At 36.7% G+C, this 16171-nt stretch overlaps 4 protein-coding genes across 8 annotated transcripts; 3 read left to right on the top strand and 1 right to left on the bottom strand.

Moving 5' to 3' along the window:
- Positions 1 to 299: 299 nt before the first annotated feature.
- Positions 300 to 4525, top strand: LOC131012138 (uncharacterized). Of its 4 annotated transcripts, none has more exons than XM_057940052.1 (6): positions 300 to 546; positions 725 to 810; positions 1056 to 3097; positions 3601 to 3813; positions 3894 to 4117; positions 4202 to 4525. In XM_057940052.1, exons 2-3 carry the CDS (start codon positions 800 to 802, stop codon positions 2398 to 2400), a joined length of 1356 nt encoding a protein of 451 aa, XP_057796035.1. In that variant the 5' UTR covers positions 300 to 546; positions 725 to 799; the 3' UTR covers positions 2401 to 3097; positions 3601 to 3813; positions 3894 to 4117; positions 4202 to 4525. The 4 variants fall into 4 exon arrangements, with proteins under 4 accessions (XP_057796035.1, XP_057796036.1, XP_057796034.1 ...); XM_057940053.1 differs by having other exon boundaries at positions 711 to 810; XM_057940051.1 differs by having other exon boundaries at positions 300 to 810; positions 1056 to 2796; positions 2866 to 3097.
- On the top strand, positions 2404 to 4369 carry LOC131008351 (uncharacterized). Its single transcript, XM_057935235.1, has 5 exons — positions 2404 to 2796; positions 2866 to 3813; positions 3894 to 3972; positions 4017 to 4117; positions 4202 to 4369. Exons 1-5 carry the CDS (start codon positions 2404 to 2406, stop codon positions 4367 to 4369), a joined length of 1689 nt encoding a protein of 562 aa, XP_057791218.1.
- Positions 4526 to 7143: 2618 nt separating the features above from the next.
- On the top strand, positions 7144 to 9701 carry LOC131012137 (fatty-acid-binding protein 3, chloroplastic-like). 2 transcript variants are annotated; one of them, XM_057940049.1, is made up of 5 exons: positions 7144 to 7442; positions 8521 to 8622; positions 8736 to 8891; positions 8970 to 9184; positions 9347 to 9701. In XM_057940049.1, the coding sequence occupies exons 1-5, from the start codon at positions 7208 to 7210 to the stop codon at positions 9503 to 9505; spliced, it is 867 nt and encodes a 288-aa protein (XP_057796032.1). In that variant the 5' UTR covers positions 7144 to 7207; the 3' UTR covers positions 9506 to 9701. The 2 variants fall into 2 exon arrangements, with proteins under 2 accessions (XP_057796032.1, XP_057796033.1); XM_057940050.1 differs by lacking the exon at positions 8521 to 8622 and having other exon boundaries at positions 7150 to 7442.
- On the bottom strand, positions 9553 to 11700 carry LOC131012136 (receptor-like serine/threonine-protein kinase At1g78530). Its single transcript, XM_057940048.1, has 5 exons — positions 11260 to 11700; positions 10847 to 11188; positions 10474 to 10728; positions 10253 to 10386; positions 9553 to 9884 (listed from the first exon to the last, which is right to left on the bottom strand). Exons 1-5 carry the CDS (start codon positions 11387 to 11389, stop codon positions 9684 to 9686), a joined length of 1062 nt encoding a protein of 353 aa, XP_057796031.1. The 5' UTR covers positions 11390 to 11700; the 3' UTR covers positions 9553 to 9683.
- Positions 11701 to 16171: the final 4471 nt, after the last annotated feature.

Below are 16171 nucleotides of genomic sequence, written 5' to 3'. Positions count from 1 at the left end.
GGAAAGTTGACGCCTAATTTGAATTTTTAATCTTGAATCATTATTCATTAGTTCCAAAATCACGATAAAAGCATGATTTGAACACAAAAATTACTTAACAAAATCGCTTTTTTAATTTCTAAAAAAAAAGTACACGTGTGTTGGTGAAGCGGTAAAAGGTTAATATCTAAGGTCAAAGGTCTTGAGTTTGAGACCCTTTAACACGACCTTTAAATTTCTTTATTTAATATTTTAATTAAAAAAAACGGAGGTGTAGCCGGATACAATGCGTCCGAATAGCATTGGCGAATTATTTTAAGGGTTAATGGCGGCTAAATTACTTAACTATACCCAAATTCTGGTTTGGGTACTATACTGCAATGTTTGTAAGACAAAATACCAATCTTACAATTTAATCTGATTTAGGTATTCCGTTCAAATTCCGGCAAGGGCAAAATAGGAATTCTGCATACGTGTCTACATTTAAGCAAGCTGGCGGCCAGGTGGCGTATAGGTGGCGTCCAACTGTGCGGAAGTTGAAACGACGTCGTTTCTGCAGAAGAAAAGGCGCGCCAAACCCTCCCTTCTCTTTCTCTCTTCGTTTCCAGCTTTTCACTTCCACTTTTTCATTTCCACCTTTTCATTTGTCTTAATCTTTAGATTCCCAGATTACTGACAAAGCCCGTTCTTCAATTTCATAGCAAAATTAAAGGTTTGTTTTGTTGAAACAGAAAGGGTTTCGCAGGTGTTTGATTTGTTTATTGCCATTTCGAAGCACAAGTCAGTAAACTTGTGACCAAGTGGTCCCAAGGTCTAAAAAATGGTGAAAAGGTACTCCTTGTTTGATTCTTTAAAACTTTTGTGGTATGCTTTGTCGCTTATTTGCAATACAAGTTGTATTATTTAGAATGAGTTGTCGCATTCTTGAATACAATATTTGTGGTATGCTTTGTCAGTGTTGTCGCCTTCGAATTAATATTGTAGCTAAGGTTTACTGTTCATGTTGTTGGACTTGTGTATGATTTCCTTTGAAAGTGCATGTCCGTAATTTTTTTTTCTGTGTGAATCGCGTGCAGTTCTGAATTTGGTTTGCACATATGCCATGGTGGTCGCTTCATAAACAAAGAAGTCAAGCAACACTATATGGGAGGGGAGTTTCTGACCAAAATAGGGTTAGACCCTGATCGTTTTGGTTATTTTGATCTCGTTGATTATGTCAAAGAAATAGGGTATATGTCGTGGGAAAACCTTTATTATCGAATCCCTACCACTCAAAGACATATAGTAATCGTAGATGATAGTTGTGTCATGAATATGTTAACAGCAATGGGTAAGAATTTGATAATTACAGTCTGTGTTGAGGGTGGGGTTAAAGCTACAAAAGTTACAGATCACAAACAACAGCCAAAGAAAATGGTGACTGTTAAGGGTAATGATGTTGAGGCTACTGATTGTGATGTTGAGGGAAACTTGGGCGATGCTGAGGGTAGTGAGAGTGACTGTGATGGTGAGCCAAGTGATGGTGATGGTGAGGGTAGTCAGACTGAGGGTTATGGCAGTGAGAGGCAATGTGGGGTTGAGGGTCAATCTGAGGGTTTGCAAGACAAGGGTAGGAATGACATAGATGAGGAATCTAATATTCCTCGAGATGTAGATGACTGGGGACCTTTAGACAATGCAACATTCTCTGAAATTGAAGATGTAATAAACATGGATTGTTGGGGTGACAGTAGTGAGGAAGAATACCAACCTAGTGAAAGTGATTTGTCAGAAGTTAGTCTTGCTGATTTAGACTACATTTCTGATGAAGAAAATATTGAATTAAGGAAGAAATTAAAAAAAGTTGATAGTGTTTTTAATTTGCTGAATGAGAATGATGGGTTTGAAGCCGATGTAGAGCACACCTATGTATCTGATTATGAAAATGAAACCCATGAATTTGTGTCTGAGGAGAGTGATTCTGATTTTGAACCACGATTGAGAAAAAAAAGACTCGTGTATGATCCGAAGTGTGACCATAACAAACTTGAAATTGTCATAGGTATGCACTTTCAGGATGGTTTTCAGTGTAGAGAGGCTTTAACCACTTGGGCAATTGAAAATGGTAGGTACATTTGGTTTAGGGCTGTTTCTAAGAAGAAACTTTTAGCAAAGTGTACTCCTCCTTGCCCTTGGAAAGTGTTTGCAAGTGCTCTGCATGGTAATGGTAACTTCTTTATAAAAAGTTATGCAGGTGACCATAACTGTACTAAGGCAATGAGTAATAAATTATTAAGCTCACAATGGGTTGCAAAACGTTACCTCAATGTCTATAGAGTCAGGTACAATTTAGGGGTGAAAGATCTTGGGGCAGATATTCTAGAGAGGTTCAAGGTGAGAGTACCCAAAGATAGGCTTTACAAGGCTAGAAGACTTGCATAAGAAATGGTGAGAGGTTCCATAGAGCAACATTATGGTTCTTTGAGAAATTATATTGCGGAATTGAGAAGGGTTGATGGTGAGGGGCACTATGAGCTTATTCTTGAAGCAGATACTGTATTCAAAGCACTATATATGGGTTTGAGTGCCTTGAGAAAAGGATTCAAGAAGAGTTGCCGGCCTGTCATAGGCATAGATGGATGTTTTTTGAAAACATACCTCGGCGGTCATCTCCTTTGTGCAACAGGCAAGGATGGAAACAATGGTATGTTTCCAATTGCCTGGGCCGTAGTTGAGGCTAAGAATGAAGGTTGCTGGACTTGGTTTTTGAAGTGTCTTCTTGAGGATTTAGATATTGGAGATGGCAGTGGGTGGACCTTCATTAGTGATCAACAGAAGGTACTGATTTCCTTTTAATTTAAATTTTTGTTGCGAATAACTGATTTAACTTCTTGTCATTGTATGTAGGGATCGGCAAATGTCGTTGCTGCTTTGGCTCCAAAAGCTGAGCACTGGAACTGCGCCCGACATGTATACATGAATTGGAAGAAGGAACACAAAGGGCAGACACTGAAGAATATGTTCTTCAGGGCTGTGTATGCAACGCATGAAGCGGAGTTCAAAGTAGCAGTTCTTGAGTTGAAGCAAGAGAGTGCCGCGGCGCATGAAGATTTCATGTCAAGGGACATCAACAAATTCTGTAAGGCATTCATATCCAGTCAACCTAAAAGTGATAGTGTCGATAACAACATAAGTGAATGTTTCAATGGGTACATATTAAATGCTAGGGGGAAGCATGTAATTCATATGTTAGAGGAAATCCGTTCATCTTTGATGGTTAGACAGGTTCAAAAATTCAAAGCCATGTCATCTGTTACCAATAAACTTACTCCGAATGTGTCAAAACTATTGGAGAGAAATGTGATGGCTAGTGCATACTGCATGGCACTTCCAGCCATGCATGATACTTTCCAAGTCCATTATGAAGGTGACACCTTTGTTGTGCATGTGAAAACAAGCATAAATGGGCAAAACACGTGTTCATGCCGAGAGTGGGATATAAGTGGTATCCCTTGCAAGCATGCTTGCGCTGCCATCAGATACATGGACCGTCATCCCGCTGATTTTGTTTCTAATTACTTCACTGTGGCTACCTATCTTTCGGGGTGTGAATTTGGTATTAAACCCATTGTTGGGAACAAGATGTGGCCTGAAGTCGAGGGTGCCGTTGTTAAACCACCACCAAAAACAAGAATGCCTGGACGTCCCAAGAAGAAAAGGGTTCGGGCACCTCAAGAGAAGGATGGAAGGATGACCAAACATGGACTAGCAATCAAGTGTAGCAACTGCAAGCAGACAGGGCATAACAAAAGGAAATGTACTGATGCAGCCATCGAAAACCCCAACCCTAACAAGGTACACCTTTCTATGCTATGTTAAATTTGTACAACTTTGCTAAATTCGATTGACACTTCATTTGTTTACATATCCAACAGCGGAAGAGAGGAAGGCCTTCCAAAGATGGTGCACGTCCAAAAGGAAGCAAAGAAAAGCAAGGAGACAACCCAAGTGAAGGTACTTCCACAAATAAGAAGACTGCAACTGACCTACAATCTCAGACGAAAAAAAAAGTGGATCAACTCAATACAAGGGTAGAGGGGCAGCTCTTAAAGGGATTGGTGTTTACGTCAACGAGGCCACTGGAAATACCTTCTACCATGTAAGTTGTAGTATTTATTTTTCTCTTTATCAAAGTTTGATTCTTGGGTTAAATCTAATCTATATAGACTGCAACTGTTTCCAGGGTTCGAGCTCATCAAAGAAAGTGATGTTGTTTCAAAAGTTCAAGAAACCAAGAATTTCCAAGAACAAAGAAAGTGGGAATACCTCGACTGCCCATAATAGTGTTGTCACTGGAGTTACAACAACACAAGAAAGTAGGAATGAAGAAGCCTCAACCCAAGAACTGTGAATGAAAATGCAACTTTTTGTATATTTTGCAAACTCAAGGAAATGGTGAACATGTTGAACCTTTGTTATTGTGAATCAGAATTAGCTTCAAATAGCTAACTGTTGAACCTTTTTTTTTGTAAGTTAACTTGATGTACAAGTTAAGGTTTTTGTTCCATATTCTGTCCTTCATCATGTGTCCCTTCATCTTTGCAGTATTTTAGATTTCCTGTTATACTACTTATGCTTGAAAATTTTTCATTGCTTCTAAGATATGCAACAAAGATATAAAGCATACAGAAGATGAAGTCTATTAAGAATCAAAAGGACGACATTTTTAGCCTTCTAACATACAACCAAATGTTTAATAATCATAGGCCATACTAGAATTCACAAAAGGAAGACAATTATAAGTCTTCAATGGCCTACAAAATACTACAACTACCCCCAACCTACATCACTTCATCTTCAACAGAAAAGCAATAACCACAGCAACAAAGCAGAGAAACCATTTGCATGTGCGAAGCTTCACATCTTGAGCACCTACGATAGCTTCAAGTTCCTCGTTTTTGGCCTTCGCTAATTGAAGCTCCACAATGGCTGACTGGATTTCATCTTGGCGAACCACCAACCTATCCCGGTTGAATGTGCCCACAGTTGTCGCCTGAGCCACCTGCTCCTCTGCCATGTTCAGTTGAAGCTTCAACTTTTCGATGCATCCTTTGCAGTGCTCGTTCAACTCCGGATCCACCCACTCCCACAAACCACAATCATCATTTGACTAAAAACCAACAAAAAACACAATTGTTGTACAAAATAGTTGAGATAAATGGACACGAACACAAAATTGAAATTGTGCTAACCCCTCGAAAGCTACAACAGTAGAAACGACGGTAGGGATTCAAAGGAGTGTTTGAGGTCCTCAAAGAAGCTACACCATGTTTACACAGGACAGGACGCCCTAGCCAACGATATGCTCTTGCATTCAAGGTTCCACCACATGAGCTGGCGCTCGACATTGAGTAGCCGAACTCGCTATTCCACGATTTCATAGATAGATGAGAGATGAGAGTGTTTCGCAAATGACAACCAAATTAGGGTTCCCCTCGATTAAAATAAGAAGAACAATTTGGGTTTCTCAAATTCGTTCAAAACGACGACGTTTCATACTTATTGAAACGACTGTGTTTCATTTAACCGCCGACGAGTCCACATCGGATTTTCCGTCATCCACGTATTCACTTAGGTTCCTGATAAATGGACGGAATGGCTAAATCAGATTAAATTGTAAGATTGGTATTTTGTATTACAGACATCTTTATATATATAAAAAGCAAAGTAAATGTCAATAAATTTAATTTGAAGGGTAATTTTGGAATTGAAAAAAAATAACTAAAAGTCAAATTTAATATGTTGACCCCACTTTATTTTCGAAAATAAAAAACTGCCATTACAAGTTAACCAAGAAAATAGCAAAGCACTATATAAATATTTTTTTCCTTATTTCATAGATAGAACACGTTTGTTTTCATTTTTAAGTAATTTAATATTATGTCAAATATATAATATATGCATCTTGAACAAAAGATTATGAAATGAGCTTTAATTTGATATATAATAAAAAAAAAATGAGCAAGCTATGATAATATAAAATTATAAAATAGTTTATATTTAAAAATATTGATATTTCCTTCAAAAGGAATGAGATTTTATTTGCAATTATAAACTGTATCATTCTTTTAAATTTTTGTCAAATTATGTATTTTTTATTTCATTAAAAACATTATAAATATGACATTATGTAATTATCATAAAATGATAAAATATTATATATTATAATTTTTTTATCAAATTAAATCAATAAGTATAAAATAGTTGTATATATTACTTGAGTCTAAAATTATTTTTAAATTACTTGCATAAAAAATTCTATAAATATGTTCAAAGATTATTTTCTTAATTTTTATTGTAATTTTCAATATTTATTTCATCATCAAATAAATGAAAATTAAATTCAAGATTTTATTGACTCAGAAGTTATAAGAGATAAAGAAAATCTTATGTTTTAATTAATTTATTCAAAATTAGTGTTGCTTTCTAAATATGACAACTTCTTTATTTTTATTAATGTATGTATTTTTTTTTCTGTATCCATACAATTATCTTTGATAGGTATTAAATTAAGTTCAGATATCTTTACGTGTTTATTTCTATCTCAAAAATATGTGCTGAAATATAATCTGTCAATGACCAATATGCTTAATAGCAAGCACTTTCATCCCTTAAATTATGATTAAAACTTTGGTGAAATTATAGCTTTAATTTCTAAATGAATTTTTGGTCCATAGTTTGAATTTTATAGGTTGATATTTTTTTTTAATTCATCATTTTTCACACCAAATCCATAATATTACATAACAAATTCATACACAACTTATTTTATGTGATAAATCTGATTTAATTTGTGTAATTATAGAAACTCCCTATATAAGTTATACAAGAGATATATATATATAGGGATATATATATATATATATATATATATATATACATGTGCTATATTTTTGTATAATTACATTGGTTATATTAAAATTAGGTCACTTAGCAAAAAATAATTTTGATATCGAATTTTAATTATATTAGTTTATATTAATATTATAAAATATATATATATGCAAATTTTACGCGAGTCTAAATTCACATTCAACCGCGCATAACGCGGGAGGTACACTAGTTAAAGTATAATACCCAAACCAGAATTTGGGTATAGTTAAGTAATTTAGCCGCCATTAACCCTTATTTTAATGCAACTCGGATTTAGAAGTACTAATCTTCTGACAAATTCTGTCTCACACACACAATGGCGTCAACAGTTGCAGGAAGTGTTCCCTATTCATCACTCACCACTCCCAAACCCTCGGATCTAAACCCCAAAATCTACTCTCTTGCACACAATCCAAACAATCCGCCATCACCACTCAATTGCAGCAACCAATCCTTCTCCCCTCATTCCGCATTTCGTTCTCGCGTCTGCATCAACAAAAATGCTCGACCCCGCAGCCGCTTCTCGCCAATTGTCTATTCTTCTTCTCCAGGTTAAAAATCGACGTTCCTTAATTGTTGTAGAAATGCTGGTGCTAATTGCTGTTCAACTGTTGAATTTTCTTGGGATTTAAATTGGATACGGTTAGTAGAGTGATGTAGCATTTTTCCATTAACAGAGACTATTGTATTAACTACTGTACTGAGCATACATTAGAATAGTAAGCAATACTTATTGCTTAGATATGTATAATGGCATTTATTGGACTATAAGCCTTCTTAGTTATATGGAGCTGAATTACCTTAAAAATAGATGAACAATGATTTAGTGATAATTAAGTATGTGATTTATGTGCGAAGATAAAATAGGAACAACATAGAAAAGTTTTTAATTTCGACAGTTACTTATATGTTGTCTTAATCCATGTGAGAATATTCACTTGTTTATTTTGCCCAAATGAAGGCTCAGGCCATACATCATTGTATAGATTCATCCATTAGACTAATGTTGTTGGCGAGATCGCCGAGATGTTCTGTATTTAATAGAGAAGAAAGGGAGTATATTGAACAAGAGGAAAACTTGAATCTTTTTAGGAATTTAATGTATCCATAAAACACTGGATAAAACATAAAGGACATAGCAAGAAAAAAATAGGCGGGTGTTGCTGATGATGCCTTGTCTCTGTAGTAATGATTTAAATTGAAAACCTAGTATGTGGCATTTGAGTTAAACCCGCCACTGAGGTTATTTGGCAACTCCTCCTACCTCCTGTAGCACTTCTTTACAGATGCAAATGCCCTAATCTAGTTATAAATTCAATAAAATTGGATATGGTTAGCCATGGAAAGCCTGGATTTGATTCACCCTGGTTTAGCTGTAAAAAACAAAATCCGAGTCTAGCATAGTGGACATCGCAAGATTGAAAATTGTGTCTGGAAAGTTGAAAGTAGTCATGTTAATAAATGATTTAGGAAATTCCTCGATCCCTTTCACTGTAATTACTACCCTACATTGACAGAAACACAGAAAATTGAAGCATCTTCTCTTAGTTCTCTACAATTCCTTTACTATGTGTTGACTGTTGTACACTGTTACACATTGTGTAATGATGTTCATGTAATGGCTTATAGTTGTAAGCTCAGAGTATTTGGAAGAACCTCAGACCAAGGTCAAATATCAAACTTCACTGAGCCTTCCTGGTTGTTCTTCCTCACTGTCATTACTCGGAACTGGTCAGTTGTGGTACCATCTACTTAAATATTTATGTGATTGCTGATATAGTTTCTGGTCATTATTTCCTGATGCTTGAGAGGCTATAACATTTGTCCTTTTGTAATACTATTAGGATACAGGGAAAAAGTGTTCGCTATTATTGGGGTGAAAGTGTACGCTGCGGGATTATATGCAAACCCATCCATCTTCAGTAAGTTAGATGCCTGGAAAAGACGTTCATCTGCAGAGTTACAAAAGGATTCATCATTATTTGATGCAATTTATCAGGGTAATTGTCATGATAACATTAATTAATGAGGAGATGATATTATTGAAGACCACTAAATACTCATTTTATGAAGTGCAGCTCCTCTCGAGAAATCACTGCATATTATCTTAGTAAGAGATCTAGATGGTAAGACATTTTGGGATGCCTTGGATGAGGCCCTTTCCCCAAGAATTAAATCACCGACTCCAGTAGATGAATCTGCACTTTCGACATTCCGAGGCATCTTTCAAGGCCGTCCTCTTCAGAAAGGAACTTCCATATTTTTGACTTGGTTGGACATGGAAAAAATGCTTGTGAGTATAATATCGCCATTAATATCATTATGCATGTGACAAGCTATCCTCTCCGTATAAAAGGTCACTGCAGCTGATTTTTTTTTTTTTTTTCCAGTCTCTTCGCTAAACTTCCATTGCTAATTCATTTAACAGTTCTAAATTTTATTTGTAAATTTGCAGGTTTTTGTCACACCTGAAGGAATTCCTTCTTCTGTTGATGCTACAATTGAGTCATCAAATGTTACATCTGCTCTCTTTGATGTGTTTCTTGGAGGTAATCCAGTTTCCCCATCGTTGAAAGCTTCAGCTTGTGAAGGATTGGCTGCAGCACTCAAGTAATGGAAGAAATGTGAATTTCCTGTTATTCTTTTAGCTTTGAAGGCTAGTTTATTCCTATGAACAAACTTTTATTCCCACTGAAGAGCTTAAGTTTTGACATGCATATACATATTCTTATGTATCAATCAGCCAGCCTGCTCACCATGCACTTTTTTCTGTTTGAAATACAAGCACAATTTCAAGTTTCTGGTTTAAATTCTTCTGGTTTTATCTGCTCTAGCATCTTCACAACTTCCGCCATAGTAGGTCTATTGGTTGGCTCTGGCTCAAGAGACAGCAATGCTATGCTAAATACACTGTTAATTTCTTCAACAGGGCAATCAACCAAACTGCTGTCGAGTACATATTCTTCTCTCTTATCTTGCACTACTGACTTTACCTGCAACAACGTGATATTTAGCATACTTAGTATCTGAAAGATCACAAAACCTAGAAATGGCTGTAAGATAATAGTTGAGTTTATAATGCAGGACTAGATTACTGTTCTGTAAGATAATAGTTGAGTTTATAATGCAGGACTAGATTACTGTTTTAATAATTCAGTTACAACAGATAGTAGGATCATATCATGGAAACACAAGTTGACGGTTTCAGAATGTGATATGGTTGATACTCAATATATTGTCCTAAGATTATTTATCTCTAAAATGTCCTTGCATAAGTATCACGATCAAAATCATTGAGAAAAGAAATATCAGTATGCATCATTGCTTGAATTTTGACGTTAGTTAAAGTTGAGAATTTTACCCAGGTGACCAGCTTAGTTCCCTCCTCAATGAATGTCTCATCTGTTGGTTTTTTCCCTGTTAGAAGCTCCAGCAATACAACTCCAAAGCTGTAGACATCTCCTTTTGCTGTGGCTTTTCCTGTATCAAAATATTCTGCAGAATATCGGAAGATCATTAGATCAATGCTTAAACAAAATCAGAGTTCAAACAACCATCCTATCATGCGTCTGAAAAGCATACCAGGAGCCAGGTATCCGAAAGTTCCTGCAGCCAATGTCGAAACATGAGTTTTATCCGGCTCCATCAAGGTAGCTAGTCCAAAATCAGACACACGAGCCTCCAAGTTATGATCCAACAGTATGTTGCTCGTCTTGATATCTCGGTGTATGATGTGAGGAATGCAATCGTGGTGGAGGTAAGATATCCCTCTTGCTGCTCCGACTGCTATTTTGTATCTTGTAGGCCAATCAAGAACCATCTTGTTCATCGACTTTCCTGCATCATCATACTGCAAGGCTCAGTCTTTATTTGCTTTAACATCCTCCTGAATTTCACATATTCATTATTATCTGTGTGGTTTTGTGGGTGTTGTGACATTTTCAGCAGTACATACCGTGAAGCACCGCGTCCAAACTGCCATTAGGCATGAGCTCGTAGATGAGAAGATTATAGTGAGGAGCAGTATAGTAACCATGAAGGGTTACTACATTCCGATGCTTGATGTCCCCCATCGCCTCCAGTTCTCTCTGAAAGCTGCGGTCTTGATCCGCAGCGCCTAACCTGTTTAGTCTCTTAACAGCAAAGGGTATGCAGTCATCAATCATCAGCTTGTAAACCGTCCCAAAGCCGCCTGATCCAATGATATCCCTGTTGCCGAGCTTCATCGTCTTCTTCAGAAACACGTCTGTTTTCAATGATTTGATCCTGGGTGATGTAAACAGCACCAGTTTCCCCCCTGTTTTCAAGACATAAAAACTCATGTTGGAATGAGAGCCATATGAGGAATGATGGAAAGAAGAGAAGCACCTCTGAAACTATCTTGGATAAGCAAGTGCCTTTGTTTCCAGCGACGGTAGCAGAGGACTGCCATGATGATCTTTGAGATGACAAAGGCAATAACAGAAATGGAGACGTATAATGCTATGTTTCTTTCCATCTGGTTTTGTGGCTGAATTGCAGCAGTATCCAATCTGTCTTTTTAATCTTCTCTACAGCCAACAGGGTGGAGAAACAAACTGTGACATGAAGATGAACTGAGTCTCAGTTCACACACACATTATACATAAAACTCAAAATAAGATATTGAAAAAGTGAAAATAATGCATTTTGGTTCAGAAATAGGAGTGAGAAACAGCTGACAGCATGTGAATGCCCAATTAATTTGCAGACATTATTAGAAAGTGATGATGGCATCGGCATGTCCGTGTTAGACTATAATTATGTAGCATTTCGGAGCAGTGATTAGACCTTTGATTGTCTCTGACTACAAACAGCGAAATTTCAATAATAAAATTAAAATAAATTACGTCCGTGTAAGCAAGATGTAATTTGATTTCATGGGAAGCAAAAAATCAGCTGAACCCCACCTCACTCACCTAACCTGCGCAACCAGCTGTGTGACTCGGCATAAAATAGGAGGCCAGATTTGGCTGCTTTCCACTTTTCCTTTTCTTTATTTTTGTAATATGTTGTGTGAATTTCAAATTTAAATTGTGTTAAATTTGAGAAAATATGGGAAGTTTGGTTTGGGTAAAAAATGTAGGCGACACTGGTGTGATATAACATAAAGAAGCAACCAGATGCTTTTATGTTCTATTCTGGTTACATGCAGGGGCGGAGTTACGGGGCGGTCATCAAGACTCCCTTGGGATTTCAAAAGAAAAAAAAAAGTGTATTTTTTATAATTTTATAAATATATTATAAGAAATAGAAAGATAATTTTATTTCCAGCCAGTGGCGGAACCAAGAATTTTGTTTTGGGGGCTGAACTTTTATGGGGTTGGTGGGCCCCGGGGTCTTTTTTTAGGCATTCCATACATTTTAGGCATTTTTTTAATCAAAATACAAGTATAAGAGTAATAATAAAGAACAACATTTTTATAGATTATATAATTTCAATACATTACAATTTTTTTTGGGACATTCCGTACATTTTAGGTATTTTTTATTAAAAGACAAGCATAATAATAATAATAAAAACGAACAATATTTTCATGGATTATATAATTTCAATACATTACAAACTAGTTTCAATACAATACAAAAAAAAATTTGGGGCATTTTCGTACATTTTAGGTATTTTTTATTAAAAGACAAGCATAATAGTAATAATAAAGAACAACATTTTCATAGATTCTATAATTTCAATACATTAGAAACTAGTTTCAATATATTACAATTTTTTTGGGGCATTCCGTATATTTTGAGCATTTTTTATTAAAAGACAAGCACAATAATAATAATAATGAACAACATTTTCATAAATTATATAATTTTAAATAACACAATTAACCTTAAATTAAATCTATATGAGGGAATATAACAAGCAAATCAGTTTTTGTAAAACAAGACTCTCTTATAATTAGATATATATATATATATATATATATATATATATATATATATATATATATATATTTAAATTCAAAATTTGGGAGGGGCTCCCAGTGCAACCCCAAAATTTTGTCCTATATTGTTAGGTCCCGGGGGGTCTCGAATAGGTGTATGGGGGGGGGGGAATACACCTATGGGCTATTTTTACAAAATCCTCAATCAGAGGGATCTCAAGATAGAGATCTATACGAAACTTTACATGCAAACAAAGACACCTGTTGACTGAAAACAGTTTTGACCAAACAGGGTTGACGACTGATACTGAATGCTCTTCAGTAAGGAGTTATCAGTTAAGTTACTGGAACTTAACTGATGCACTTATGGGATTCAGTCGAGTTTGCTAAAACAGAGATGATAACACTCTTCCTGACTATCAAAAGATAGATCAGTCAGACTGATATCATACGCAGCGGAAATTAAACTTAGTTTCGCACTAGCCTCGGTAGAGCACGTTGTTGGTCTTAGGTTTCTCTTTGTCGTTAATCAGTATTCAGTTTATCAATTGAAACAACACAATTAGGAATGTAAAACTGAAAGCGATAAACAACACAGAGACTTTTACATGGTTCGGAAAAACCCTTTCCTACATCCACGGTCGGTTGATCAAACCAACAATCCACTCCGCAAGTGCTTAACAGGTGCACTGCAAACCAAACCGTGTGCTTGCCGGGTGCACACAACTGTACCACTGAAGAAAACCCTTCTTCAGTACCACGCTTCACTCGCGTCAGATTTCTCTTGCTTAGCACAACCCGCACTAAGACTCTCAGAGACAGAAAACCCTTCTGACCTCCGAATCACTCAAAACACTCAAATCTTTCTTTTGGAAAGGAGGTTTGAACGAGTGCCAACTATACTGCAAAGAACAAGTTCTTTGTAGCAAGTTTGACCTTGGCTTCTGGGTAAACAGAGGTTTGCCTAAGGTCTAAGAGAATATATGTAATCAGCAGTGACTGATTTTGGCTTTGGAATTCTCTTCTTCGATTCAAGCTTTGGGGAGGTTAAGCTTTAGGCTGAGTAGCAATTTCGGCAGAGCTTCAGCTTATGTCGTTGAATCGGTGAAGATTGAAGTTGATCCTCGAGCGCTATTTGTAGGAGAACTCTTGAATAGATCCGTTGGCGTAGAGCGTCCTCAAGATTTCTTCCGTTGGAGAGCAATTCGAATTTGGGCTGAGGCTTCAATTTTTGAGGTTCCTTGTCTGGTGGAAACAGCTCTCTTGAGGGACAGGAGATGTGACGTCTCTGATAAAGTAACCACCAAATAGGAATGACATCTGCAGAGATAAGATCCTGAAATCTCTGCATTTAATGCGGCTGTACTCTTGTGAGTACGTGGCTTCCTTTGAACGTTGGAAGATCAGTCCGAGGAAGAATGATCAACTGATACTTGACTTTAGTATCAGTCTGTGGCACGCATTAAGTAATCAGTTCCAAACTGATACTTCAGTTGGTATCTTCAGTCTTCAGTCCTTCGTTCTTCAGTCTTCCGAACCGCATACTAAACTAGAAACGAATTCTAACACTTGAGTTCAAAAACTGTTCTAGTCTATTACAATTAAGACCTATGAATTTTGGTATCATCAAAACAAGGATTAGGATATTCCACAAGGTTCCCAACATATATATATTAAATATATTTAGCCTAATATTTACATAGTTCAATTTTAGCACAGTCCAACTATCGAAAAAAAAAATAAATAAATCTTTCAACATAAAAATAAAAATTAATTTATTCTTGTAGAAGATAGATTTTTTTAAAAAAAATATATAGATGTAGTTTTTTATATTCTTTCGATTATAATGGTATAATTTGCAGGGGTAGCATTAGTATATGTTATTGAATCAATAGAAAGAAAATAATTATTTATTATAGTCGGTGATCAAATTCTAATCTCAAGTCCATTAAAATTCTACTTACACATAAAAATAAATTGTACAGACTGCCTGAAAAATTTAGCTCGGGGGCTACCACCCCTGAACCCTCGTTCAATACCTTCGAGTTCAACCCCCCTATCGATAAATCTTGAATCCGCCCCTGTTTCCAGCATTATCAAGTTAATGTATTTTACACTGTGATTAACATGTAAATTTTAGAGTTGAATCGATGTTTAATAAGGTGAATACATAATTAATTTAATATTAATGAAGGGAGTCTTTTGTAGCCAAGAAAAATCGAGTCTTTTCCTAGGGTCGGGTGTTACCACAGCTATGGGTAAAGCTTTGCAGCGGGAGCTGGGTTTCTTGATTGGTAGACTCCCGGTCACTTATCTGGGAGTGCTGCTCTTCATTGGTTGTCCTAGGGTGAGTCATTTTGCTGGTATTAAAGATCGGATTCTGCAAAAAATCGACAGTTGGCAAGGAAGGCAACTCTCAATGGCAGGTCGTCTCTGCCTGGTTAAATCGAAGATTCAAAGTTCTATTGTGCATTCTATGATGACTTTTCGCTGGCCTAAATCTCTTTTGCAGGAGATTGACAAAAAATGAATAAATTTTATTTGGACAGGTCGAATCAACAAATGTCCTTTATGTTCGGTGAGCTGGAATCGGCTTACTGCCCTTACGGAGGAGGGGGGTTTAGGCATCCGTTCATTCACTACGATGAACAAGTCTTTCCTGTTGAAGTATGCGTGGAAACTTATCAAAGGAGAGGATTGGGCGTACAAAATTTTAGGCACACGCTACCTTACACGTTTTGGTTATGATAAACCAAAGATCGCTGCCTCTTCGGTATGGATCGGCCTTAAACATGAAATCTCGGAGCTGGTGGACGATTCTTATGCTTATGTGGGTTCGGGTGACTACGCTCTTTTTTGGGTCAACAATTGGATAGGTTATCGGTTGATTGATAAGCTTGCTATTCCATCGTACATGCATAGCTATCTTACTCAATCTGTTGCAGACTACTTCTACGACAGGGTATGGCATTTCACGGCAGAATTTATTGAGGCCTATTTTGACATTGTTCTCGACATTTTACTTCTGCCAGTGGGTAATGAGGCTGACAATAGGTTTTGGAAGCCTTCCCTCAAAGGTGAGGTGTCGGCGGCTTTGGCTTTCGCCGTCCATTCCCACCGTTTCCCTGCAGTTTCTTGGGGCAAATAGCTTTGGGCCAACTTCATTTCGGTTCGCCGATCCTTGATTTGTTGGCGCATTATTCATAGGCGTCTACCTACACTTGACAGCCTGATCCGGATTAGGCTTATTGCACCCAGTTGGTGCTCACTGTGTCACAAAGACGCGGAGGACCTGGACCATATTTTCTGGAATTACGACACCGTGCGCCCTGCTTAGAGTGAGTTTCTATTGTGGTTCGGTCAAGATTCTT

This window comes from Salvia miltiorrhiza, chromosome 2, assembly GCF_028751815.1.
Source record: "Salvia miltiorrhiza cultivar Shanhuang (shh) chromosome 2, IMPLAD_Smil_shh, whole genome shotgun sequence".
Classification (NCBI taxonomy): domain Eukaryota; kingdom Viridiplantae; phylum Streptophyta; class Magnoliopsida; order Lamiales; family Lamiaceae; genus Salvia; species Salvia miltiorrhiza.
This window is presented reverse-complemented; position numbering and strand designations above follow the sequence as displayed.

What these genes read in the sequence shown, in the direction of transcription:
- LOC131008351 (XM_057935235.1), top strand. Translation starts at nt 2,404, where the DNA reads ATGGTGAGAGGTTCCATAGAGCAACATTATGGTTCTTTGAGAAATTAT. An exon ending in TCATTAGTGATCAACAGAAG is followed by an intron (nt 2,797 to 2,865) that starts GTACTGATTTCC and finishes CATTGTATGTAG; the next exon opens with GGATCGGCAAATGTCGTTGC. An exon ending in AGGAGACAACCCAAGTGAAG is followed by an intron (nt 3,973 to 4,016) that starts GTACTTCCACAA and finishes CTACAATCTCAG; the next exon opens with ACGAAAAAAAAAGTGGATCA.
- LOC131012137 (XM_057940049.1), top strand. Translation starts at nt 7,208, where the DNA reads ATGGCGTCAACAGTTGCAGGAAGTGTTCCCTATTCATCACTCACCACT. An exon ending in TGTCTATTCTTCTTCTCCAG is followed by an intron (nt 7,443 to 8,520) that starts GTTAAAAATCGA and finishes AATGGCTTATAG; the next exon opens with TTGTAAGCTCAGAGTATTTG. An exon ending in ACTGTCATTACTCGGAACTG is followed by an intron (nt 8,623 to 8,735) that starts GTCAGTTGTGGT and finishes TAATACTATTAG; the next exon opens with GATACAGGGAAAAAGTGTTC.
- LOC131012136 (XM_057940048.1), bottom strand. Translation starts at nt 11,389, where the DNA reads ATGGAAAGAAACATAGCATTATACGTCTCCATTTCTGTTATTGCCTTT. An exon ending in TTTGGACGCGGTGCTTCACG is followed by an intron (nt 10,729 to 10,846) that starts GTATGTACTGCT and finishes ATGATGATGCAG; the next exon opens with GAAAGTCGATGAACAAGATG. An exon ending in TTTCGGATACCTGGCTCCTG is followed by an intron (nt 10,387 to 10,473) that starts GTATGCTTTTCA and finishes GATATTCTGCAG; the next exon opens with AATATTTTGATACAGGAAAA.